At 56.3% G+C, this 26,047-nt stretch overlaps 1 protein-coding gene and 1 non-coding gene across 2 annotated transcripts in view; both read left to right on the forward strand.

Annotated features, from left to right (window-relative positions):
- CACNG4 (calcium voltage-gated channel auxiliary subunit gamma 4) overlaps positions 1–25,786 on the forward strand; it is a 55,029-nt gene extending 29,243 nt beyond the window's left edge. Inside the window, exons 2-4 of the mRNA XM_024573414.3 lie at positions 15,284–15,367; positions 20,561–20,701; positions 22,903–25,786. Coding sequence (XP_024429182.1) covers positions 15,284–15,367; positions 20,561–20,701; positions 22,903–23,441 — 764 coding nt within the window. The 3' untranslated portion in view covers positions 23,442–25,786. The remainder of the gene's footprint in view (positions 1–15,283; positions 15,368–20,560; positions 20,702–22,902) is intronic.
- On the forward strand, positions 12,646–12,783 carry LOC112316630 (small Cajal body-specific RNA 11). The gene has a single exon (XR_002976030.1). It is a non-coding gene; the product is annotated as a small Cajal body-specific RNA 11 (non-coding RNA).
- Positions 25,787–26,047: the final 261 nt, after the last annotated feature.

Consider the following 26,047-nt stretch of genomic DNA (forward strand, 5'->3'; position numbering starts at 1 on the left):
GTCAGCTGGTAACCTCGAATGAGGCTTTTATCCTGGAGCCTGGATTCCGACCAGCCTCCCTGCCTCCACTCTGTCCCACACCCTGCAGAGGTCCAGGTCTCTCTTCAAAAGCACATCTGATCCTGTCTGATTACTTGTTTAACTCTCATCCACCGTCCCTTCAGTGCTGAGGCCCCGCCACTCGCCACCCCTCCCCCTACCCTCTGCCTCCAGCGGCCACATGGGCCCCCTTTCACCTCCTCAGACGCCCCTGGCCTCCGACCTCTTCCCTCCGGGCCTCAGCAGTGCCGCTCCCTCCACCTGGAAGTCTGCCCATCTTCACCTTGCGCGTCCTTCAGGGCTCAGCTCTGGTGTCAGCTCCTGGGGTGGCTTTCCTGGCCCAACTACTGGCTCCCCAGGCCCCCTCAGTGCCAACTCAAAGTCTAGAGACCCTGGCTTGCTCCCCACCAAAGCCCCATGTGTGGCCAGTGCCCAGCCCATGGCAGGCCCTCAGGGTCTGGGTGCTGACTTGAACTCGGGGGGACTGGAAGGCTGTGGGTACGCAGCATCTGCCAGCACTCGAGAGGCCCTCATGGGGCGGATGGGATAGAGGTGCTGGCTCTGGCTCCAAAGGGATTGGAAGGTGAGTGATCCAAAAACAGTGAAGTCTTCCCGGAAGGCCACCAGGCAGTGGGCGGGGAAAAACAGCACTGAACCTGGAGTCAGGGGACCAGGGCTCTAGGCTTCACTCTGTCACCGTGGAGATGGCTCTCGTCCTGCACAGGCATTAGGTTCTTAGTGTGTAAAGTAAATGGAAGTCTGCTTGCACACTACGGTTCTGCTTCCCTCACCCAGGCCCTTCAGCGAAAACTCTCAGCTTAGTGCAGCATAACTTTCCGGAGACCTGCAGGGGCACTCCAACAGGGAGCCTGGGACCTGCGGCGGTCTGTCTCAGCCCCTGGAGCTTCGTATTTGCTCCTCGTTAAAGGAGAGAAAGAAACAGAGAAAAAGACGAAAAAAACACCCAGATCTTGGTACCGAGATTTCATCCGAGCCGCAGTCATCGAGCAGATCCGAGTAGAGAAATCACAGAGACAGTAACTAGGCACGCTTTTCCCTGAGTTAGGAGAGAAGATGAGCTATTGGTTGGGGAAATCTCCCCGGCTCCGTCCAATTAAGAATCTCAGCAGGAAGCCTGGAAAATCCTGGCAGCTCTGGAGCAAAGGGTTGGTGGAGGTGGAAGGCTGGTGCTGAGGGTTCTTGAAGAACTCACCAAGTGATGTGAGGGGTGGGGGGTGGTGAGGCAGGAGGCCAGGCCAGGGTCCCACCTCTTGCCAAGGGCCAGGGTGGGTGGACAGGAGCTGGGTGGTAAGATTGGGGGCCTCTGGGATGTTAGAGGTATCTCTGAGATCTTCCTAGCAGGCATTTCTTATGTGGGAGGAGACTTGGTTCATTGGCCACCAGCAGGTAAGAAGACGTTTCCTTATTGGAATGGAGGAGAATCCCCACTTATGGGGACTGTCTCCATGCTGGCTACAAGTGGTCTCATTTCCTTATTCCTCCTGGGACCTGTGTGAGGCCCATTGGTAGCCACGCTTTGGCCACCAGGAAACAGAGATGCTGTGTGGTTAACTGGCCAGCCCAGTGACTGTGTTCCCAGACGGCTGAGACTGCAAGAGGCTGGAACTCCCAGACCACGCAGCTTCCACGTGGCACGTGGGGACTGGCGCTCAGCATTCCCATCCCCCGATACAACGTCCCTTCTCCCCCATTGGCCCTCTAGTCTCTCAGGAGCCTGCGCCCGCTTTGGTACCTTGTAAAAGTGTTGCAGACCTGCCCTGAGGAAGGAAGTACAGCCCGGGCTTCGGAGCCCCATTCTAGGGGTTGGAATCTCTTTCCCCCAAGGAAGGTGTGGCTGGTTGGAGGTTAGGGTTCTCCTAGTGGCCAGTGAAACAGAAACCAACTTCTTCTGGCTTGACCCCCAAAGAGGACTTTACTGGATGTGGGGTCCCAAAGGACTGAAGGAGCTTAACAGCCAAGACTGAGGAAGGGGAGAACCAGGAGCTTCGTAGCTGGCGTCACGGACCACAGAGAACACCCACTGGTGAACTCCCCATTGCCCCTCAGCCCCTGGGCCTCCTCTGCTTCTGGTCTAAACTCCCGAGAGAGCATCTGGTTGGTCCAGCTCAGGCCAGATGAGTGCTGGGACCCCTGGCTGGGCAGGGCCACACTGTGTGAGCGAGCCGGGCCTATTCCCACAGGTACAGCTCAGCGGCACATCAGAGCCTCAGGATGGGCTTAGCGCCAGCAGATGGCCCGCCCCTCCTCTCCCCTTGTTCTTCCCCACGTCTCTGCCAGCCTGCCCAAGCACAAAACCCTAAGAGCCCAGGACCTAGAGAGACGCCTCAGTTTGCCAGACTAACCGCTCTCCAGGGGTCAGGGTCACAGAGACAGGGTTTGGGGGCAGAAGTAGAGTTGTCTCTGGGAACCCCACTGCCTGGTGGAGGGGCTGGACCAGCACTGGTCCCTGACACACCCCAGGCCCCTAGTGGACACTGAACCAGCGCCAGGCCCACTGAAACGGGCACCACCTTCGGCTGCCGACAAGGTGCCTTCTCCCCCAGACCCTCCACTGGCCTCCCTCCAGGTCGTCCCATTTGGGGGAAATGCCCTACTGGGCCTCATCATCACCTAGACTGCTAGAGATAGGAGGTGGGTTGGAGCTGGAGCCGCCTGCCTGTCACCTGGCCACCGACTAGAACTGACAGAGGGGAGTTGGGCCCCAAGTTGCTGTAGAATTCATTTTTCTCTGTCGGGTCTGAAACACTGCAAGTTGAGGACCCATCTCCCCCAAGAGGGCTCTCTCCCTGTGGGTGACAGGGAGCCAGCGGGCCGCAGCCAAGTCCCAGGACCCGCCGGCCTCCCTGCCCCGCGTCCCACGCAGCGGCGGGTCGGAGGCTGCCGTGACCCGGCTGACAGCTGCAGGAAGCTGCCAGTGGAGTCAAGGTTTAAATGTGTCCCTGCTCACAAGGACCTGCAGCAGGAGGGGAGCGAATGAAGAGCGAGCTTGTTAATCCTGGAGGAGTGCGGTCTGTGATCTCCCAGGCTGCTGGGCTCCTCTGGGACAAAAATAAGACACCCCAGGGGCCCCGGGGTGGGGCCCGCCAGGCAGGGAACAGAATCCCAGACACGCAGAGCCGAGAAGGTCTAGAGCTCCTGGCATTAGCCATGAGGAGACTTTCCCAGCTTCAGAAAAAGCTCACGGTGGCATTAAATCCAGTCCTTCTGCAGCCCCAGTTCCCACCCCCACTGCCCAGGCCTGCTATCTTCCAGAAGCTCACCCCCTAACGTGCATCTGGGCTTTTCCTCCACCTGAGCCACCAGGCACCAAACAGCACCTGCCCCTCAGCGCTGTGTGGGTCCAGCCCCTTTCCAGAGCTGTCCCAGGTGGTCGATTGAGCACTTAGTCCTGATTCTCTCAAACTCTGTGAACCCGCTGCCTCCCCCGTAGCAGCTGCCACTCTCTCTGGTTCTAAGGTGATGTGTGCACTCACCTCCCCAAAGAGGCTTTAAGTTCTTTTTTTTTAATCCTCACCTGAGAACATGCTCATTGATTTTAGAGAGAAGGGAAGGGAGAGAGGGAGAGAAGCATCCATGTGAGAGAGAAACATCAATTGGTTGCCTCTCATACGCGCTCCGATGGGGGATGGAGCTCAAAATCCAGGCATGTACCCTGACCAGGAATCAAACCTGTGACTTTTCTATTTACGGGATGATGCTCCAACCAACTGAGCCACACCGGTCAGAGCACTGTGAGCTCTTGCCAGCAGGACCCATGTCTTTGGGCTCCCACAGCCTGGCATCAATAAGTGGTGCTGAATTAAAAGAAAGAATGGGCAAAGGGCTGAACGGGTGGACCGGGTTTATATCAAAATCCATCCAGATCCTATAAAGACGATGAGGCACCTCTGTGACTCTAAGCAGAAAAAGAGCATCTGTGAGACTTGTCCCAGCCCTGGTGGCCAGTGCAGTCATTGCCAGAGAGGCCGCCCTGGCTCCGCATCCCTAGCACCTGGCCGTGGGAGAGGGCACGGACGGCTCCTTCCCAAACTCCAGTCGGAACACTGGTCAGTGTGTTTGAAAGCATTGCCAAGAAACAAGGCATTAAAAACTATATTTTCACCCTGGCAACATCATCAGGCTTTATCCTTCTCAAAATGCTTTGGCCTCACCTCAGCTCTGAAGGACGGTGAACGCATGTCCCCATTTCCCAGGTGGGGACAGCCTTCCCTGACCTCTGCCCCACAGCCAGGGGCCAGGTGACTCTGGGACATGCTCCCCAAAGCTCTGGGCCCTCCTCCAGGCTTCCTGCCTCACTGAGAGCTGAGAGACTCAAGCAGAAAGCTCCAGACTGGCAGAGACCATGTCTGTCTTGCTCCTTTCTTGTGTTATTGATTATGGCTGCAACAGAAACCCGCCAAAGCGCATGTTTTACACGTAAGACAAGTGGATGCATCGCTTACTTAGCAGTGCAAAGTGGGTGTTAAGTAAGCCCATTTCCTCCACAGTGGGATTCAGGGACCCGGTCCTCTCCACCTTGTGGCTCCACCATTCCCAGTGGCTGGTGGGAAGGGAGGCAGTGGAGTTGGTGGGGCACACCGACTTCTCCAGAGCCTTGTCCAGATAGGGCACGCCTCCCTTCTGCTTACACTCCGTTGCCGGCTCGGTCACTAGCTACACTGAACTGCACAGGAAGCTGAGAAACAGTGTAGCCACGTGTTCAGTAAGAGAGGACGTGAGTTCTTAGTGGGCAGACACCCTGCTACATCTGAGTCCCCGGAATCTCACACGGAGCAGCTGCCCAACAAATGGGTGAGGGAACTGAAGGCCATAGTGGCCTAACAGGGTCTCACAGGGAGTCACCAACAGGCCAAGGTGCTAGGGATCCCCAGAAAGTCCAGCCCAGCCCATGCTGCCTCTCTCCAGGCCTGGAGTTTCTTTACCCAGCAGCCCGCCGCCTGGCTGCCACTGGAGAGAGGCCAGCCCGAGCAGGGCACAGCGGGTGCCAATGGGTAAATCACAGCTATTAGGAGCGTTCTTTAGAGATGGGCATGGAATTAAGGAATTATGAAGACGAGCTCCAAGGGGGAATTGCAGGGAGCAAAGCAAGGAGCTCCAGGGGTGGGAGAAGTGTGGAGCCTGGGTGTGCTGACGGCTGTTTGGAGCGCTGGCCTGGGCGCCTGGCTGAGCATCTGCCCCCAACCCTGTGTGATGGGCCGATTGTGCCCCTTCAGATTCTTGTCCTGGACCTTGAACCCTGGTGCGCAGAAGGCAGCCTTATTTGGAATGTGGGTCTTTAGAGAGATAACCCAGCTGAACTGAGGTCATTAGGGTGGACCCTAATCCGGTCCCTGTGAAAAAGGGAAACTTGGGAAATGGATGCACGTGGGGAGAACGGGCCATATGAAGATGAAGGCCAAAGTCAAGGTGGTGCTTCCACAAGCCACGGCACACCCGTGATGGCCAGCAGACCCCCGGAAGCTGGGAAGAGGCCTGGGAAGGAACCAACTCTGCCCACACCTTGATCTTGGACTTCTGGCTTCCAGAACTGTGAGACAACATATTTCTGTCGGTTAAGCCACCTGGTTTGTGGTTATGGCAGCTCTAGAAGTGAATACTCCCCCGTCTCTGCGCTGGAATGATCTTGGCAGAGTCACTTCCATCTGGGCTCTGGTCCCTCATCTGCAGACATGTCAAAGGACAAGGACTGGGGTCACGCCAAACCAAGCATGCTGGGCTTGCACTGCCCTGTGCGGCCTTTCTTCTTTTCACACCTTGCTGCTCCCTTCAGGAGTGGCCGCTGCCAACCCAGGGTTTTGCAACCTCAAGTCACCCCCACGGAAACTGTACTGTAAAGTCCCATCCAAGCCTACCATGTGAGACCCCCACCCCAGCCCAGCCACTGCACCCCATTGCTGCTCCCTGCCTAGGCCAGGCCATCTGAGGTTCGGGAGCACAAGGCTGGCCTCCCTGCATGCCTTGGTCTCCATGGGTCCTTTGCTCGCACAGACCAATGTGGCACCCCCTCCATACACACTGGCACCTCACAACCCCTGACCTTCTGCCACAGCCGAGCGCTGCCCTCTCGCCCACCCCCACCCGTCCCTGACTGCTCTCTGTCCTGATGAGTGGGGGGTCCTGGACTGACACCTCTCTGCCTGAGCATCTCCATCTTCCAGTGAAAGGTTAATTCTGCCCCAAACATCAGCCAGTCTCCTTAGCCCAGGAGTTTTTCCCACACTTCCCCATCACGCTACTGGTGATCAGAATGACTTGTAGCTCTGAGAGCTCACCGGGTCCTTCTGCCTCCAGAGCACAGGAGGTAAGGGCACGCACTCAGAATTCGGGCAGCCTGGGTTCGAATGTGGCTAGGGCACCTAGTACCGAGTGGTGTTAGTAACCCTCTCTACCTCCCAGGGTTAGTATGAAGATGAAGGGAGTTAATGAACATCAGGGGCTTAAAATAGTGCCTGGCACATACTAGGTGCTGCACGGATCCCTGCCATTGTTCTTCTGGTGAGGATAACGTCTTCCCTCAAGTCCAAGGCCCTGCCGCCCCTCAGTTCTCCACCTTCTCCGTGAATTTCTGGGTCCTTCCTGGAAACACGCAGCCCTGCAGCTCTGCTAGGCTGTTCCCACAGGAGGTTAGGGTCAGGGTAGGGGCCAGGCTCACAGACAAGCAGCTCTGGGAAAACACCAGAGGGGCAGCTACCCTTGCAAATGATTGGCCCAGGACAGGGACCTCCTCCCATATGGCCCACTCTGAGACAAGGGTTTGATCCATTTGGCCCTTGCGCCTGGGCTGTGACCAGCACACAAGGACCCAATTCACAGCAGGAGACAACCACTTCAAATTATGAAGTTCAAACTAATAGCTACTTAGAAGAATAAATGTTGTGTGATTATTTTCCAACACAGAGGATGACCCCAGTGAAGCCGGTGGACTGTTTGGCCCCCCTGTGCTTCTCACCCTCATCCCCTCCTCCGATCTGGGCGGCCTGCACCAGCAGCTGGGCCTCTTCTGCCTTTCCTGCTCCTCGTGTTAACCAGGAGGCTGGGAATGATGGGGATGTTCTTCCCAGACATGGGCCACTGCCTGTAGCCCCCGGCCTCAGCTTTGAACTCAGCCAGAGCTCAGGACAGGAACCCATGACCCACAATGCCTCACCTCAGATCCCTTTCCCTGCCTGCCCTATCACCGTGAAAGGAGACTGAGGGTCATTTATTTTATCTTCCTGTCTCACCAGTCCCCCCCAGAGTGGGAGCTTAGGACAACACCTAACTCAGAGCCGTAGCTCCAGCGCCAGGCACAGTGGCCTGCGCTCAGCACAGATACCATTGAGGAGAGGATGGTGCAGAAAAGCTCGACTCTGCGCCCTCTTCCACTGACACCTGTGGCTGTGTATTCACTGTCATCCTGTCCTTGAGCCGAAAGGGGCCATGCCATGCCAGGTCTCCCCACCCCCACCCCAGCTCCCAACAGTCCCTCAGCCTGGAGACACCGTTGGGAACTGTCTTCTCGAACCCAGCACCCTTGGTGGCTCTGTGGTTTCACTTCCTGATCTGTCCTGGGGAGAAAGACCAGCAGCCCCGATGGCGTTAGCAGCCCTTCCTGCATTCCCAGAGGATCCTCGGAAAGGCAGCATCAGGGTGGAGCTGGAAGAACGCTCGATGAGACGTCAAGGAGCTGGATTCCAGGGGCCACCCTCTGCCGCCGGTCCCCGGAGCCTCTTCTTTCAAATGTCTGATCATCCCCAGCTGGTCTCTGCCGTGGGGCTTTTGAAGAAGAAGGTTCTTCAACACCTCTCAGCTTCTGTCTTCCATCTTTGAAGGAGCCTGATTACAAAGATGTGCATCGAACGTGCTCAGCACAGAAGCTTCCGTCTCAGCCTCAGCCAGGGCTTGCATGCTGGAGGTGTATTGGGTGGCCCTGCCAGGAGCTGGCGTTGGGGAGGGTTTGGGGGAGTGAAACTGAGACAGAGGGAGAGCCAGTGCAGGGCGACCCTGAGTGGATCATCCCTGGGCTCCGTCCTGTTGGGACCTGCCCCCCGCCATGACCCCTGAAGCAGGTAGGGGGGGATCTAAGAATGGAGGATGGGAACATTTGCCCACCAGCTCCCATCCTCCTGCTCAAAGGTTACCCCTGGCAGGTGGGTGGAGGGTAACCCCTGGAGCTCCCACACGCACAGGTGCAGAGCAGCTCCCCTGGGCAATCTACCTAATGCTGTGGGCAAAAAGCAAGAAACAGCCGGTGCAGCTGCCACGTGTGTGGAGCTGGCTGCTGCATTGATGAATGGCTGGAGTAAAAAGTGGGCAGAGAAGTACGAGGCAGGGCAAAGGGTGTCATGTGCTCTCAGTAGGTGTCCGCTGCTGCTGCTAGTGTGGGCGAGGACCCAATGAACCAGTGCTTATGAAAAGCAGTAAAGGAATGACACAAGTAATCATTATTATTAAGTCTCCCTCTAATGTTCTTTTCTCCAGGATTCCTTCATCAGGACAGACCTCCGAGGTGGCCCATTAGTCAAGCACCCTGAAGTGACTCATGGGATGACCAACTTGTCCTGGTTTGCCTGGGACTTTCCTGGGTTTAGCACTGAAAGTCTTACATCATCATCCCAGAGTCCTGGGGATTGGTCATCCAAGCTGTAGATAAGGGCCTGACCCCAGGGGCACAACGGTCCCAGCCCAGAGGAAGGACGATGGGGCAATCGCCCCACAGAGGCCAAAGTGCCACCCCCACACCTTCCCAGCACCTCAGTTCACATTCTGTTCACCTGTTCCCACGTCCAAGTGGATCGGTGCTCATTTCAGACACACCGCCACATTTTCACATAGAGTCCAATATTTGGCTTCTGTTCTTTTAACAAGCCTTATTGGTTCATTTTCACACATCATAGAAAACTCAGAAAACACAAAAAAAGTAGATAATTTTAAATCACTCATAGCCCTACCACCCAGAAATAAAACACTGCACATATTTTAAGGTATTTCTTTCCAGATGTTTCCTATGCCTATAGAAATACCTTTAATAGGCTCTGGCTGCTATGGCTCCGTAGACTCAATGCCAGCCTGCCAACCAAAGGGTCATCAGTTCGATTCCCTGTCAGGGCACATGCTTGGGTTGTGGACCAGGTCCCCAGTGGGGGGTGTGTGAGAGGCAACCACATGTTGATGTTTCTTTCTCTCTTTCTCCCTCCCTTCCCCTCTCTCTAAAAATAAATTTAAAAAAGAAGAAATACCTTTAACAAAAGGGGTTCATGATGTCAGCACACACCCCTATACTTTTTCTCTACAGCATAGTCCAGGAATCATAAGGCAGCAGGCGCTCCCTCTGGCCCCATTCCTGAGTTTGACAGATGAGGAAATAACTCTCCTGGTGACTAATGAAGTCTCCTCACACCAGCGCCTTCCCAACCCTGGGGCGAGAGAGGGCCCCCTGTCTCTGGGAACACAGGCCGGCGACCCCTAGGAGCCCCTCAGAGTTCCTGCGGTGTGGCCAGTGCTGGATCTCAGCATTAACCGCTCTAAATGGCACCTACTCCGCAACACCACCAATGGCCGTTCACCGAGAGAGGCCATGTGTGAAGTGGATCGGAAATGGCTTTCTCTCTTACTGCTCGCATCGGCCATTCATCTTCTCCCTATTCGATGCCTTAGGCCACCGCTAACCAAATTCAATTTGACAGCGATAAGTGTGAGGTCCTTAGGACTGAACACTGCACTCAACAAAAACAGGTTGCGGGAGGTGAGGCGGCCCTTGTGAACAAGCCCTGGGAGGCTGAGCCCACAGGAACACCGGGTGCCCTGAACAGCAGCAGCACCCGCTCCAGAGAAGAGGAGGGGGCGGGGCCGCCGTGCCCTGGGCCCATCAGACCCAGCCTGGAAGGTGGGGTTTGGGGGCCGGGGGGCTTGTTCTTCTGGGCACCAAGAGTTGGGAGCTGACCCAGAAGGAGGGAGCAAGGCTGGAGCAAAAGATCTTGGAACCAATCAGGAAAGAAATTGCTGGAGGAACTGAAGATGTTTGACACTCATTTAGAATACCCAAATTCTTGACTCAGGGGGCATCTCTTTCTCTCTCCATGTGCCAAAGACTCTTCTGCCCCCTCCTCCACAACCCCCACCTCTTTACAGTGCAGACGGGGTAAGGTGGGTGGGGTTGAGACCAGGCTTCTAGACCAGGGGCGTCAAATTCATTTTCACCGGGGGCCACGTCAGTCTCAAGGTTGCCTTCGAAGGGCCGAATATAATGTTAGGACTGTATAAATGTAACTACTCCTTAACTAGGGGCAAAGAGCTCGGTGCTGCCGCCGGGTAGAAACAAGGGCCAGATAAAACAAGCTGGAGGGCTGGATTCAGCCCCGGGCCTTGTGTTTGCTACCTGTGCTGTAGACTGTTAGCAAGGTCTGGCCAGAGGAGGCAGCTTGTAGGCCACCTAGTCTCCTTGGTGTTGAGCCTCCCTGCAAACCCTGGACAGCTGGAAAAGCTGCCACGCTTTGGTCCCGTTAGATGCAATCCCCCTCGTCTGTGGTTTGAAGGGTTGCACATGAGCGGGGAAACTTCTATTGCCGTGGATTATAAATAGCAGCTGTGGGTGAAGTTTTGTGGAGGCAGGTGACCCTTTGGGAACTTAAAGCTGTTTGAAAATGGGATGCTTTGGGGGTTGGTGAGGTCGCAATCGCTGGCAGTCCCCACATAGGAGGGCCCTGGGGAGAGGATGCGGGACCCCGGTGGGGACCTGCACCGGATGACTGGAGAAGCTGCTTTGGAAGCCTAGCCCTGAGAGGTTGAGGAGTTTCCGTGTGGCACACTCAATGAGAAGATGCTTTTGCAGATACCCAGTAAAGATGGCTTCTTGGGCATCAGCCGTGGGCTCCTGTAGCAGACAGAAGAGCAGGAAAGCCTATCCCGTCTGGGAGTGGGGGCACTTCCACCTTCCTGCAAGGCTGGACTCCAACGATGAGTGAACGAGGAGGCTGCATTTCCTCTCACACAGCAGCACACCCGTATGGGCTTCCTAGAGCAGCCGTAACAAATGCTCACAAACCAGGTAGTTTAGAGCAACAGAAATTGATTGTCCCCCAGTACTGGAAGCCAGACATTCAAAATCAAGGTGTCAGCAGGGCCACGCTCTCTCTGATTCTCTGGGCAGAAGCCTTCCTTGCCTCTCCCTAGCTTCTGGTGCTTGCCAGCACAGCTGGGCATCCCTTGGCCTGTAGACACATCAATCCAACCTCTGTTTCTGTCTGCACATGCCTTCTCCCCTGTGTGTGTCTGTGTCCACATTTCCTTCTTATAAGGACACCAATCATTGGATTTATTTTTTTAAGATTATATTTATTTTTAGAGAAAGGGAAAGGGAGAAAGAAAGGTTGGGAGAGAAATAAGATGTATGAGAGAAACATCAATTGACTGCCTCTCCCCAACTGGGGACCTGGCCCACAACCCAGGCACGTGCCCTGACAGGGAATCGAACTGAGACCTATAGGTTTTCGGGGCAATGCCCAACCCACTGAGTCACACCAGTCAGGGCAGCAGGCGTTGGACTTGGAGCCCACCCCAGTGTGACTTCATCTTAACTGGATTCCATCTTCAAGACCCTATTTCCAAATAAGATCACATTCACAGATACCAGGGGTTAAGGACTTCAACACATCTGAGGGGAGTACAGTTCAGCTCACCACAGTGCCCATTCTTTCAGTCTGTGCAGAAGAGTTTGGTGCGGGAGGAGGGAAAGGAGAAAGGGCACGCGTTCCTGTGTCTTGGGGCATAATTCCACATGGTGGAGTCTGTAGTGTGTACACACAGCCCCAAGAGAGGGGAATGTCTATTGCTATGATGTAGTTGAACTGATAAACCATAACAATGGATGGTTATGTACCCTAAAAAGAATGCTAAAAATGAGTTAATATGTTAGACAGTGATTTCTACTTACAATTTCTGTCAAATATGAACTAGCATCCTCAATGTAGGGTGGGGGTTAGCCAGATCGGTTGGAGGAGCATTTGGAACAAATGCGTTTATATGCAAGCTAATGTTTCAAAACCTGGGTTTTATTTTCAGATTGCAAGTATAAATATAAGGTTTCCTCATTCCTGCCAAAGCATGCTTTTCTTCCAGCATTATCAGTGATGGAGCAAGATTCATTCCCCTGGTCCCTACAGTCTTCATTTCCTTCTAGGATTTTCAGCAATGTTTGGATTAGGATCAACGTATTGTTTTTTATTTAAAATAAGCAGGTTTTCTTAGAAGTAAGATCTATAGATATTGACCTGGAGAGATGTGTGTACATATTGTTAAATGAAAAACTCAGGTTACAGAGTGTAATTCCACTTTAAAATAAGCACGTAGCCATTCTCAAGACCAGCTCATCAGTCCCTCATAAAACCAAACTCTGCAGCTCTCATGTGAGCCCGCATTTGCCCCCCTGGGCGTTTAAGCCAGAGAAAGAAAACTGGGGCCCCTCCCGAAACCTGAACGTGAATGTTTACAGCAGCATTATCAGACACGGCTGGGAGCCGCAGGTGTAAGCGCCGGAAACGACACAGGTGCCAAACCGTGGCGCGCCCACGCATGGAGCGGTGCGCTGCAGTGAAGGAACACACTGGTCAGCCCGGCCTGTGCTTTCTCCGCTCCCCGTGCTCAGTTGTCACAGCGGAGTCCGGCAGGACACACGGCAGCCTGCCTCTCAGTTTAGGAGGGCCGTCCTGAGTACGGGGCTGGCTCTTAAAGGGACGAGAGGACAATAAAAAGAAAACAAAAAAGAACACACTCTTGATACGTAAACAACTTGGATGAGTCTCGAGGGAGGCACGCGGAGGGAAAAGAGCCGATCCCCGCAGGCTGCAGGCTGTGTGACTCCCTTTGAGGAACATTCTTGAAAGGACAGGACTACACAAATGGAGACGGACTACCTGAGTGCTTGCCATGGGTGGGGACGGGGGCTGGGGGCAGGAGGAGGTGTGTGAGTACAGAAGGGCGGGCGACGTGGGGGGTCCTGGGGGGGTGGGAACGTTCTGTATCTTCACTGCAGCCCTGTCGGTGTCTGGTTGCAACGCTGTACTTTTGCAAGATGCTACTATGGGAGGGGGGCAGGGTAATGGGGTCCCTCTGTACGGTTCCTTACAACCGTGGGTAAATCTACCATTATCTCCAAGTAAAAAGTTTGACTTTTTAGAAGCACAGGGGTTGACCTCATTTACATGTACACACACACACGAAGGAAGATGCACAGTTGACCGTTGACCTCTGGAAACAAGTCTGAAGAAAGAGAATTTTTTCTTTTTTCTTTTTCAACCTCTTACTGTTTGACTGGTTCCAACAAGCATATGTGACCTGGTGATTGTGTTTAGACTCATAGAGTAGACCCAAAATCTGGGGGGGGGGGGGGTGACGAAGAGCAGAATGCTCTGCCAAGCCCACCATGCCTGGAAAATGCTTGTTCTGAATCTGGGGTACAGGAGCCAAGGGGGAGGGGAGGGTGTGGCTGGCTCACTCTGGCCTCCATGTGCCCCCACCCACCAGCCATCCTGACCCCTGTGTCCCCCACCCCCGCCATCCTGACCCCAGCCTGTCTTGGTGCTCTCTCCTCTTGATCACAATCGCTCGTGGTTCTCTACCAACTCAACCACTCGTGAAAGAGTGAGGACCGGCAGAGCAGAGGACAGGTGATTTCTGGCTCCAATAGCAGCGAACCTGCCTGGAGCCATCACTGTGGGCCAAGAATCGTCTAGGTGCCTTTTGCGTATTCTCTCGTGTGAAATCCCTAGGAGTAAGGCCTGTGGTTGTGTCTGTCCTACAGATGAGGAAACTGAACCAGGTAACTAAGTTGTTCGTGCTTGACACAGCGCAGAGAACACAGTTGAAGCATGAAGCACTTGAGGCGTCATCTCTGAGACCCTCCTCTGTTCCTCACCATCCCTAACCAAGCCCAGCCCACCCACCAGTGGCCCCTGTGGGCCTTCAGGAAGCAGGGGGCCAGCACCCTAGCTCTCTGGAGGCAGCAGACAGCCGGAAAGCTCCGGGAAGCAGCGGGAAGCCAGCTAATTGGTAAACGGTGGAAGAGCAGCGTGCCCCGAGCTCCTCAGTGGATGCTGGTCTGACGCAGGCCCTGCTCCCACACTGTGTGAGGTCAGGCCAGGCTGCCGGGGGCCAGCAGGACGCTTGGCAGCAGCTGCAGAACAAGAATTGGGCCCAGCTGGAAACCGTCCCAGCCTGGCTGTGTGGGCCGTCAAGATGAGCTCCTTGCTGGAGCAGGGAAGCTGACCCCAGGGTGAGGGCTTGGAAGGCTGGGCAGGGCCTGACACCCCGTGTGCCCCCCTCTCCACCGGTGTCCACTTCTGTCCTGGGCGTTCCCAGACTGCAGGGGAGCAGGGACTGGGAGAGCTGGATGGAAGGTTCAAGAAGGAAGGACCGGCCTGTCCTCCTGCAGCGACTGAACTAACTACGCAGGGTGTCCCGCCTCCCTCCCGGTGAAGGTACTTCTCACAGTGGGGAGGGGAAACCAGGCAGGAGATGCCTTGGTCTTTCTGGAAGTTTCTCTGGCTCCATGTTCTCTTCCTTCACACCGGATGAGAGGATTGGAATCTTGTTGCCAGCTGTGTGCAGTTTCGGCGTGCGCCTGGGGAGGGACTCCCCATAACTGTGTTTGAGAGAGGGGGAACGATACAGACAGATACCGTGGGGGCAGGTTTCATCCTAACTTACTTGACTCATAGTCCCCCCCATATGGCTCCCTCTTCAGCGCCGGCTTCCTCCCACACTCACGTCCTTCAAAGCTCGAGGCTCACCGAACTTCCCTCCTCCCCCCAAATTCGCTAAGCTCTGCCCCTAACCCTGTCTTTTCATGGCTTCCTTCTCTGCCTCAAAAGCCCCCTCCTCCCAGTTCCCAGTGGCAAATTCTTTGTCATTTTTTAAGGCGTGGGTCCTCAATCCCCTTGGGTAGGGGGAGAGCATGTCCTGCTTGCCCAGGACAGCCCTGCTTGAGGTCTCTTTCTGTTCCCAGACAGTTACTGGTGGCGTGCGCTTTCACTGTCACGGGTGACAGTCACCTTTGGGGCATTTTCCCACCATGGGGTTGTTCCCTGTGTGTGTGCCGTCCCCCCCCCCCCACGAGACTGGGGATGCCGTGTCCAGGGCCTGCTCAGAGCCCGGCTCACACGTGACACACATGGCAACTGAGCCCAGAATGGACGGGCAAGCGAGCCCACACAGCGCTTACAGCATCCGTTCCTCTCGTTCCCTCCAGGGATCTATAAAGGGCACTGCTTCCGGATCAATCACTTCCCCGAGGACAACGACTACGACCATGACAGCTCCGAGTATCTCCTTCGTGAGTGTCCAGAATCCCTTGCTTCCTTTGTGTGCGGAGGGGAAGCCGGGTGGCAGGTGGGCGCTGGAGGAAAGACGGGCTCTGCGGGGGTGGAGGGGGTGCCTTTCTCTGGATGCTCTCGTCTCTCCCTTTCTGGTTCAGAGGACGGAGCTGTGTTCAACGTTGCCATGACATTCTGGGTATCCCAATGCCGTTACTTGGCTGAGAGTCCCATTCCCTCAAGGAGACTGAGGCCTGGGGAGAATAGATGCTGGCCTGGGTATCTCCACTCCCCAGAGCTGCTGGGTGCAGCTGGCTTCAGGGGAGCAGGTGCTGCAGCTGGGCCTGGGTTCAGAAGGTTAAAGACAGAGGCTGACCCAGGTCTGGCATCCCTGGGGGGCTGTGACCCCCCTGAACACATTCCCCTGCCAGCACTGCACCTGCCCACCCCTCCCCACACACACCAGCATTCGCCTCTCAAAAAATCAGATTGAGTTGCACACTAAGCCTGTTAGGGTGCCAGGCAGCCTGTGGGAGGAGGCAAGGGAGGTGGCGAGAGCACCTTAAGCGTTTTCGGCACCGACGGGTAGAGCCACCCCGTCTCTCCCTGCCCTGCCCATGTCCTGTGGCTGGGCTGGCCCCAGAATGGAGCAAGTCGTAGCAAGTACAGAACCCAAAGGACTAACCCAGGTCCACACCCTGAATCCAGCCAGACCTCATCCCTGAGCCTGCCTAGGAGGAAGGAAGGAAGGAGCCTGGGAACCGGGAACAGATAAAGCAGCACCATGTTGAAGTCATTTTCCCCTTTTCATCCCCCGGGGCACGGGCCTGGCCTCATTTAGGGAGAATCAATACCAGTGTCCTCAGAGAGAGCGCAGCTCACTCCGCACCTGCTCGTGGATCGGTTTGGTTTAGTTTTATTTTTTTCTAAGAGAGGATTTGGGTTCTGAGTCATCTGGTGAAAGAGAACAGCATGTGGTCCCGGTGGAGCCTGGGGCGGTGTCAGGCTGCTCAGGCCAGGCCCAGAACCTGAAATAATTTGGCCAGATCTCCCTCCCATCCCCCTCCTTCACCATCTCCTCTTCCTCTCGCCTGTCCTCTCTGTCCGCTTTCCAGAGGCCAACATTGAGCCAAGCCAATGATGCTCCACGGGGCGGCCACTGATGGTCCTGCAGGTGGCCCACCACACGACACCTGCTGAGCCTGCAGTATGAATGACACCCTTCCAGGTGTACAAGGCGTGGCCTGCACAGCCATCTAGGGCAGCCCCTGGTGCTTTGCCCCACCCTGGAGCCATCAGTGGGTGCTTAAGGCTCTGGGTGCAGATTTGCCCCACTGCCCCACCCTGGGACTGCAGGAAGGAGGAACTGGAGAAACAAACCACACCCTCTCCACTTCCCACTTGAACTTGACTGAGGTTACGGGCATTGGCGCTGGTTCTTCCTCTTCACTCCCTTGCCTGTCCCCACCATGGTCCCCAGAACTCTAGGATGTCTTTCTGGATTGATCTTGTGACTCGTCAGCCCAGAGGTCAGATCATGTGGCTTCCTGAGGTCCCAGCAGGAAGCAGAGGGTCTGCTCAGACCAGTGAATGAAGGGTGTCACGCAGGACTGTTGGCAGGTATGGGCAAGGCTGAGGGAAACCGGCAGGGGATGGTGAGCACACCTGGGCCAGCAACCAAAGGAGCCTGTTCATTCCTGGGCCTGGGCAGGGGAGGGGGAAGGTATGGAGCAGGAGCCGTGGCCTTTAGGAAGGAGTGCAGCCCCCTCAGGTGCAGCTGCAGGGAGGAAGCTGGCAAAGAGCCGCCTCATCTGCGCTGGGCTCCCAAAGCCAGAGTCCAGGGCGCCTGATGACTCTCTGTGGCTCGGCCTCCCAGGCCCAGAGCAGGGGGGATGGGGGAGGACCCGAGGGGCAGACCGAGAATGTGCCCTGCAGTCGCCACCAGCTCCAGCTCCTCACACCCTGCCAGCGGTGGCCCCAGGGAGGGCACCAGGGTTCAGAGGGCCCAGCAGTGACTTTCCCAAATAAAAGGAGGGGACAGCACAACAGCAGTTAAAGCTCTGTGGGGAAGGAAATGTTCTCCTCAAGTGTGCACTATGGGGAGAGCAGCCAGGGTCACTAACAAGCCTGGAGACTCCCCGGGAAGAGGAGGGGTGACCAGTTTGGAGCCTGTGATCTCCAGCCACTGGAGGAACTGGGGTGCAGGGCAGAGCTGATTCTCTAACGAGGAGAGTCGTTTCCACTCCGGCTGCAGAAACAGGGAGAACTGGCCCTGACGTTGAGCTCCAGAGTGCAGGTAGCTGTGAGCTTGGAGCCGGAGGGAGTGGGCAGCGTTGCAGGACAGGCCAAGGTCACAGTCGCCGCAGCCATCCAGCCTGTGTTTCCGAGGACACCCTGGTCCCCAGCATTCAGTCCTGTGGCCTTTGTCCAAACTGTTGATCCCAAAAGGATGCAGAAGCACAGGAGAGAGAGCTGTGGGGCTGGCATCTGCAGGAGACGCAAGTTCATGGGAATCCATGTCTCCACCTGTTCAAGCTATTGGGGGCCGGCCACGAGCCAGGCGCTGCTGTAGACGTGCAGGACACAGCGGCGAGCAGGGCTCTGCCTTTCAGGTGCTGACATTCCAGCGGAGAACAGGTATCAGAGAAGGTGGCAGGAGGTTCCACAGTGGATGCCTGTGGGAGAGCCCACTGGAGTGGCAGCTCAGCCGTCTGGGCGTGGGGCACCAGCCCCAGCAGGCCCAGGGGCGTGCTCCTCACAGCCCACCTTCGACAGTTCAAGAACCAGGTCAACCCTTAGCCATGCACTCTGAAGACTTCCAGAGAAACTGGGCTTCGTTGACTTAAGTCGCTGTCACAGGGCTTCCTACTGGCTCCCTGCTGGGCTGTGGCAGGGCCTCTGCTGGTTTGCAGGCCCACAGGCAGCTGTGGGGCTGGAGGGATCACTTTTCTACCTGCCCCACTGGCCCCAGGGACTCCTGAGCATCTTGCCCCGGGCCTGGCACCCCTTTTCTGGGTTCCGCATTTCCAGGTGGGGGGATAACATCAGTGCTAAGCCTCAGAGTGCTGGTGTCAGGGCTGCTGGGTGTGCCTGAGGATGAGTTAGAAGGAAGTGTGCCAGGGCTGGATGTGGCCACAGCATACGGGCTGGACATCAGCCCCGCTCCTCCCCCGGCCCGGAGCAATCCTAGCCTGCCCCACTGTGCACAGTGACCCTGGCTGGCATCTGCACATCCAGAGCTCCTGAGTGAGACCATGTGGCAAAGGACAGGTGCTCACATGACTTACCTGGGCAGGATGGATGGCTCTGAGCCCGGCCTGACCTCAGCGACCCAAGGCATCGGGCTGCCTTCTCTCCACCTCTCTGAGCCGATGTAGGATGCGGGCGTCCAGGGACCCCTGGCTTTTCTGGCCCGCGCAGCTCAGAGGCATGTTTCAAAAGCCCACAGGAAACCTCCTCCCAGAGCCTGTGGCTGTGAGAAAAACCAGGGAGAAAGAGGTGGCGGCTGGAGAAGGGCTTCATTTAATGCCCCGAACAAACCGCTCTCTGTGAAGCAGGGGCACACACTGGTGGGCTTACAGGAGGGGAGACAAACACTGTCTTCAGACGCCAAGACGCCACACACTGGCTCAGCTGGCTCAGGGGGTGGGCGCCTGCCAGCGCTCCCTGACTCACTGTCCCCTGCTGGAGCCACCGAGGGTCCCCGGGGCGAGATTTCTACTGGGCTGGGAGGCATGCAGGCATGTCTGTTGGGAAGGCTGAGCCCGGGGCTCCTCTTCACGTCCCCCCTCCCCTCCTCCTGCCCTTCCAGCCAGAATCTAAGAGGGACCCACATCCCCAAGCCCCTACTAAGTGCTTTATGAACCTCATTTCATCAGTTTCTTGCAAAACCCCTCAGAGGTGGGTATCCTTCTTCTAGAGCCGCCGTGATAAATTACAAAATGACAGGACCCCACTCTCTCACAGTGGGAAGGCCAGGAACCTCCAGTCAGCCCACGCGCCCTCTGAGACTCGAGGGGAGAATCTTTCCTTGCACCTCCCGGCTTCCGGGGGCTCCCAGCCCTCCCTGACTTGGGGCTGCACCCCTCCTTTCTCAGCCTCCGTCTTCCCACGGCCTCTCTCCTGTGTGTCTCCTCTTCTGCTGGGTCTTCTCCTCTTCCTATAAGAGCACTTGGCATTGGGTTTAGGATGCCAAGTCTAGGATGGTGTCATGTCGAGGTGCTTAATATAATCACATCAGCAAACACCTTTTTTCCAAATAAGCTCCTGTTCTTAGGTGCCTGTTGCTAGGACTTGGACATATCTTTTGGGGGCCACAATTCACCCCCTTACAGGTAGGTATTACTGCTCTCCCCGGGGCATAAAAGAGGGAACAGTGGCAGAGCAAGGGAGCAGATCTCTCTCTGCTGGACACCACCGTCCCCGTGTGTCTCTCTGTCCAGCTGCCTCCTCCTCTGTGACCCCAGGAGGTCCTGAGCTTTCACGTCCTTGTCTGTCTCTGGGGGTGATGATGATGATGACAACAGAGATCAAGGCTGTCACTTAGGAAGTTCGTGCTATGGCCCTGTGCTACGCCCCTCATTCACACGAAGCCAGCCTTAGGCTGTAGGTACTGTCATGCACTGCGTTCCACAAACGGAGACACTCAGCATTTGAGAGGCAAAGTGACTTGTCCAAGGCCACACAGCCAGCAGACAGCATGTCACAGAGCACACAGTGCCAACCCTGTGTCCTCGGCCACCCCTCGGAGTTCCTTTGTGAGGGCGCCTCTTGCCAGCCTCCGGAGGCTTCGCGGAGACCGAGACCCCGAGAGGGCTCAGCGGGCTGGGAGGTGCCGTCCAAACAGGAGGCGGTCCAGAGTTTTCACGGCTGTCGTTGTGGCCTCTCTGGTGCCACTGAGGGGCTGTCCTGCCTGCTGGCTGGCAGAAGAGTGACTCACACTTAGTGAGAGCCTAGGCAAGACAGGGGCGGGCATGACTTCAGCCCGCTTGGTGTAACCTGCAAGGCAGGACTGCCACTCACATCTAGGCCAGCTGCCCCCATCCCACCCAGCTCCCAGTGCACCGCGGTCTCTAGGGCCTGAGGAGAACAGTCACAGTCCAGGGGGTGGGCCTGGTCTTCAGGGCCCCTGGCCAGCACCATGGCCGTGGCCGTAGCCAGGAGCTGGCGGCCAGTCTCACTGCCCTCTCTGCTCTGTCTCCCGCCTGGCTCAGGCATCGTGCGTGCCTCCAGCGTCTTCCCCATCCTCAGCACCATCCTGCTCCTGCTCGGTGGGCTCTGCATCGCTGCTGGGCGGTTCTACAGCCGCAAGAACAACATCGTCCTCAGCGCCGGCATCCTCTTTGTGGCTGCAGGTGAGCCGCCACTCTGGTCCCCACAGTCTCCGTGTGTGACTCACTTCAAAAGTCCAGGTGTGGGGAGCACCCTGCTCAATGGGGCCACCTTTTGGGGTGACAAAATGTTCTGGAACTAGACAGGCGTGGTGGCTGCACGACACTGTGAGTGTGCTGCACGCCACTGACTTGCATGCTCTCCAGGGCTACTTCTATGTGAATTTAACCTCAATCAAAAGTAGTTAAATCCGGGTGTGCTGAGCGCCACAAAGGGGTAGAACTGGGCCTCACAAGCCTGCAAAAGGGGTGCCTGGTTAAGTTGGGGGGTCAGAGAGGTACCCAAAGGGACTCACAGACACCAAGACCTGAAGGAGCTGGCCAGGTAGCGACAGGGTGAGGGGGCACAGGGCTGGCCGGGGCACAGAAGAAGCAGAGGAGCCCAGCATGCCTGGAGCAGGGCGAGCAAGGGGGCTTGGAGAGAACTGTAGTATGTGTGTGTCTGACAACTGTGTGTGTGTGAGGACTGTGTGAGTGTGTGTGTGTGAGAGAACTGTGTCTGTGTGTGAGGACTGTAGTGTGTGTGTGTGTGTGTGTGTGTTGGGACAGAGAGCCTGTATTGTGGGTTAAAACCCACACCTGGCTTGCTCGGGGCAGGATCTCTGGTCCCCTTAGCGAGAAGTATTCCCACCCCGCTGCACGGGCTCGGGCTCGGGGCCGCAGGAAAATGGACAAAGGGTGTGGCAGTGCACGGAGACGCGACAGAACAGCGCAGGTCCTCACAGACCCAGACGCGCTCGCTGTAAGTGCTGCGTGTGTTAGCCCATTGAACCCCCTCTACCCTGTGACGCGCCCACCATGACATTCCCATTTGTACAAAAGGACACGGATGCACAGGGAGGTGAGTAATTTACCCAAAGTCTCACAGTTGACAGTTGGTGGAGCCAAGATTCAAACCCAGGAATCTTGCTTTGCTCACCCGCACTTATAAGAATAAGAGAGTCACGTAAACACAACAATCGTGTCTGTATGTCACCTCCCTGGTTGGCAGAAATCCAGACACTTGATAATTCTGTTGAGACCTTTGGCACCCCTGTGGAGGGCATTGGGGCAGTGACCCCAAATTCAAAACACGAAATGCCGCAGGGTGTCCTGGGTGACGCTGGGACAGAGGAAAGGACGTTCGTTCATGGAGCCCCTGAGAGATCCAAGCACAATCTGGAGGGTTGTGAACAGTAGTGGACCGGGCGGGCATTCTGCCTGCGGCACACATGTGTGGTGAGGGAAGACATTAACGGGGGAAGCCGGTGGGAGTCAGCAAGGAGCTCTCTGGACTAGCTTCCCAACTTTTGAATAAATCTCAAAAGATCCCAAAATAAAGCTTATTTCTAAGCGTCCAAATGCCCATACCCAATGAGGCGGCAGCCCCTGTGCAAGGAACTCACCCCACGGTGTGCTCGTGCGCGTGCGCAGTGGTGCGCACACGAGGTGTCCCTGGCACCCTGGCTGTAGCAGGTCGGGACGTCACTGAACACCCACCACAGAGGCCTGGTGAGACGTCCCGGGGCAGGTGCCTCATGCACGGTTCGACAGACGGGCAGTGCGTAAGCCCTGACGGGGAACTGCCTCTCAGACGGACTGCAATGAAGGGGCGCAGGCCAAAGAGTGCTGTGCAGGGAAAAAATAGATCTGTGTGTGTGTTTGTCTCTGTGTATGCGTGTGTGTGTGTGTGTGAGAGAGAGAGAGAACAAGACTGGATATAAGAACAATATAAGAAGGACAGCCCTGGCTGAGTTGGTTGGACCAAAAGGTTGCGGGTTCAATCCCTGGTTGGGGCACATATGGGAGGCAACCAATCGATGTTGCTCTCTCACATCTCTCTCTCCCTTTCTTTCTCTCTAAAATCAATAAACATATCCTCGAGAGAAGATTAAAAAAATAATAAATAAAATAAAAAATAGAAATAAAAAAAGAAAGGCAATAACAGCAGCCACCTTCAGGAGGAGAACTGGGGAGCTAAGAGCCTGTGTTTTATTGTATATCTCATTGGAGCTTCGTACTTTGTCACCCATTCAAAATTAAGTACTTAAAAGACAAGGCAGCAACCAGAATAAAGCCATACCCATCCCAGCAGGGAGTGGCCACCAGCCCCTCCTCCGCCCATGGGTCCTGTGGGTCTAACCTCTGCCTCTCCCCTCCCACCCCCTCTCCTCCTTCTCCTTCAGGCCTCAGTAACATCATAGGCATCATCGTCTACATTTCCAGCAACACAGGCGACCCAAGTGACAAGCGCGATGAAGACAAAAAGAACCATTACAACTACGGCTGGTCTTTTTACTTCGGAGCCCTGTCCTTCATCGTGGCAGAGACCGTGGGCGTCCTGGCTGTGAACATTTACATTGAGAAGAATAAAGAGTTGAGATTTAAGACCAAACGGGAGTTCCTTAAGGCTCCTTCTTCGTCCCCCTACGCCAGGATGCCCAGCTACAGGTACCGGCGACGGCGCTCTCGGTCCAGCTCCAGGTCCACAGAGGCCTCACCCTCCAGGGACGCGTCGCCAGTGGGCCTGAAGATCACGGGGGCCATCCCCATGGGCGAGCTGTCCATGTACACGCTGTCCCGGGAGCCCCTCAAGGTGACAACTGCTGCCAGCTACAGCCCCAGCCAGGAGGCCAGCTTCCTGCAGGTGCACGACTTCTTCCAGCAGGACCTGAAGGAAGGCTTGCACGTCAGCATGCTGAACCGGCGGACAACCCCCGTGTGAGCGCCCCTTTCTCAGCGCCAGCCTCTCCCCAGAACGGCTGTTTGGACCCCGCACGAGGGCACTGAACCCTCCAGGTGGACCAGCCATGGACTGCAACCAAACCCAACCCTCCCTGGTCTCTAGCTGTGTCGCGGGCTGGCTTGGAGCAAAGCGCCAGGAGACTGCAATCAGAAGCAGAAGGCTGACCTTACCCCCAAACAGGGTGTTTTGATGCCCTGGGTTCTGAAATCTCCCAGGAGGCCCACACGCGCTCCTGAGGCTGCCCAGCCTTCACGAACCCAAGAAAACAAAATTGAGCCATTCTCTCCTCTTGGAAACAAGTATTTCCAGAAGAACCTGCTTTCAGGGCCTTCCCTCCCTGCCTGGGCACTGGGCCACTGAGTGGCCACGGCCTGGGCACACGGGGGCCTCAGGACACTGGTCAGCTGCTTTCTAACCTGAGGTTTCTGTGCCTGGGAGCCAGAAACATAGAAGTTAAAGCTTGCCCCTTCCTTCCTGTCTGTCTGTCTGTCTGTCTGTCTTTCTCTCTTTCTGGAAGTGGTCTGTTGTTGAAGCGATCCTGAGGAGGAAGCCCTGAAGCCAGCTGGTGCTTTGGGCTCTGCACTGTCCTGGGGCCGGCTCCCCTCCAACTGGGGAGACCGGGACCTGTGGAGGCATCCACAGAGCGGAAGGCCTTCGCTGGCCTGGGCATGAGGTCAAAGCCGGAGTCTGTTGCTGCCTTTCCCATCTGCTTCTGGAAGTGTCCGCCTCACACAGAAAGGGCAGAACACACTGACTGTACTCAAGAGTCTGAAGGTTCCATGGGTCAGAGGAAGGTGGCCCTCTGGCCTCCTGCTGTGTCCCACCCCACTGGCCTGAGGAGCCACTCATGGGGGAGAGGACAGGACAGATGTGCCACATACACGGATGTTCAGTGGCAGGAGCCTGAACTTCTGGGCAGACCCAAGGCTGAACCACGACCAAAAACTCAGAGAACAAGCGTCCATTTCCTAGGTGGTTATTAATCATGATTTATTGCAAATAAACACCAGGAGAGCAAGTTACATTCATTTCCTCATCTTAAAAAGTAGCAGAACACCTCCCCCGGCTCCTCTGGTCGTCATTTACTCTGCCACCCCTGAAAGGGCTCAGCGAGAAGTGGGTGCAGGGCCACGCAGAGTCGACTTCCTTCCTCACCAGAGGGACGGCACAGCGCCTGGAGCCGAGGAGGCTGCTTCCCTGTTGGACGTTTTTCCAACTAGTTCCCCTCCCCTCCCCCAAAGTCAGCAGAGAACATGGAAGCATATTCGGGTTCAGAAGAAACGCTTTATGGAACATGGAGCTTACCTTCTTTTATACAAAACACGTGCTTTCTAACAACATACCCTTTCTTACTTCTGGAGACTTGGGAATCCCATCTGGAGCTGTCCTCTCTGATCCCAGTAGCTGTTGTACTTAGAAGTGACAAGCAAATTCTTACCTCAGCCACCTGCTCACGGACCCCCTGGGAGTTTAGATCCGGGTCAAGGTCATTGCCATCCTCCTTTGGCCCCTAGAGAGGAAATCTCCACGTGTCCCGCCTCCCGCGGGCAGCCCTGCGTGCTGGTGAGCCGAGGCACCGCCTGCCAGGCCGCTCCGTGCTTGCCAGGAGCACTGGTCCGGGGGAGGTTGGCTCTGGGAGAAGGTTCGTCCAAGCACGTGCAGCAGTGAACGCTCTGCGCTTCGGGGAGCATGGCCACGCCTGCTGGGGCCCACCCCCGATGTCCTGCCCCCACCCCTGGTCGCCATGACACCATCATTCCGGCTAGATGGAAGGGGGTGAAATCTGGGAACGCCTCCTCACCCAGCCAGACCCCGAGATTCTTCTTCTGTCACTTGCAAATGCAAGGCAGCTTTGCTGTTTGGAAGTCCCCACATAAGTCCCCACCCCACCCTCCACCCCCACTCCCCCGGGAGCTGCTGTCATTTCATGGAGAAAGCTGTGTTCCCACGAATCCTACCTCTTGCCCAGTCCCAGGCGAGAAGAGGGAGCCCACTCTAGGGACCAAGAGAGTAGGAAGAAGCGACAAAGAGCAGGGAGCAGAGCAGCCTCGGAACCCTGGCCTTCACAGCCTTTCTCCGCACACCCTGCCCCAGCTCGGGGAGGGACCCTCCGCTCTGGCTCCCGTTCTCCTTCTCATGGTGTCTCAGCGGGGCTGGCCGGGGCGGGGGAGCGGCGAGGCTGGCTCTGCCCCGCAGGCTGAGACCCCCGGGCCTATGTGGTGACCTGTGCCAGTCTGCACCACCCTCCCCAACCACCCCTGTGTGTTCCACCAGTTAAGCACCTGTGAACCCTGTACCTACTACTGGTTTGGGGTTGTTCTGTCTTTTTTTTAATTAAATAAAAAGATTTTTAAAATGTTCTCTTCCTGATGTGGGGGGAGGGGTAGAGTGCCCCTCAAGCCTTTGTGGACACTTACAGTCAACAGCGTCCCCACGTCTGGGGGATGCTGTGGACCCCCCAGAAGAAGAGGGAGGGAGGGTGGGTTCTGCGCTGGTCAAGGCCAGTTGCTCTGGCTTCCATCTGGGTCACCGGCCCCCTGCCCGGCACCATTGGCTGGGTTCCACCTTCTAGGCAGTGCCGTGAG

The sequence above is a fragment of the Desmodus rotundus genome, chromosome 9 (genome assembly GCF_022682495.2).
Source record: "Desmodus rotundus isolate HL8 chromosome 9, HLdesRot8A.1, whole genome shotgun sequence".
Taxonomy (NCBI): Eukaryota; Metazoa; Chordata; class Mammalia; order Chiroptera; family Phyllostomidae; genus Desmodus; species Desmodus rotundus.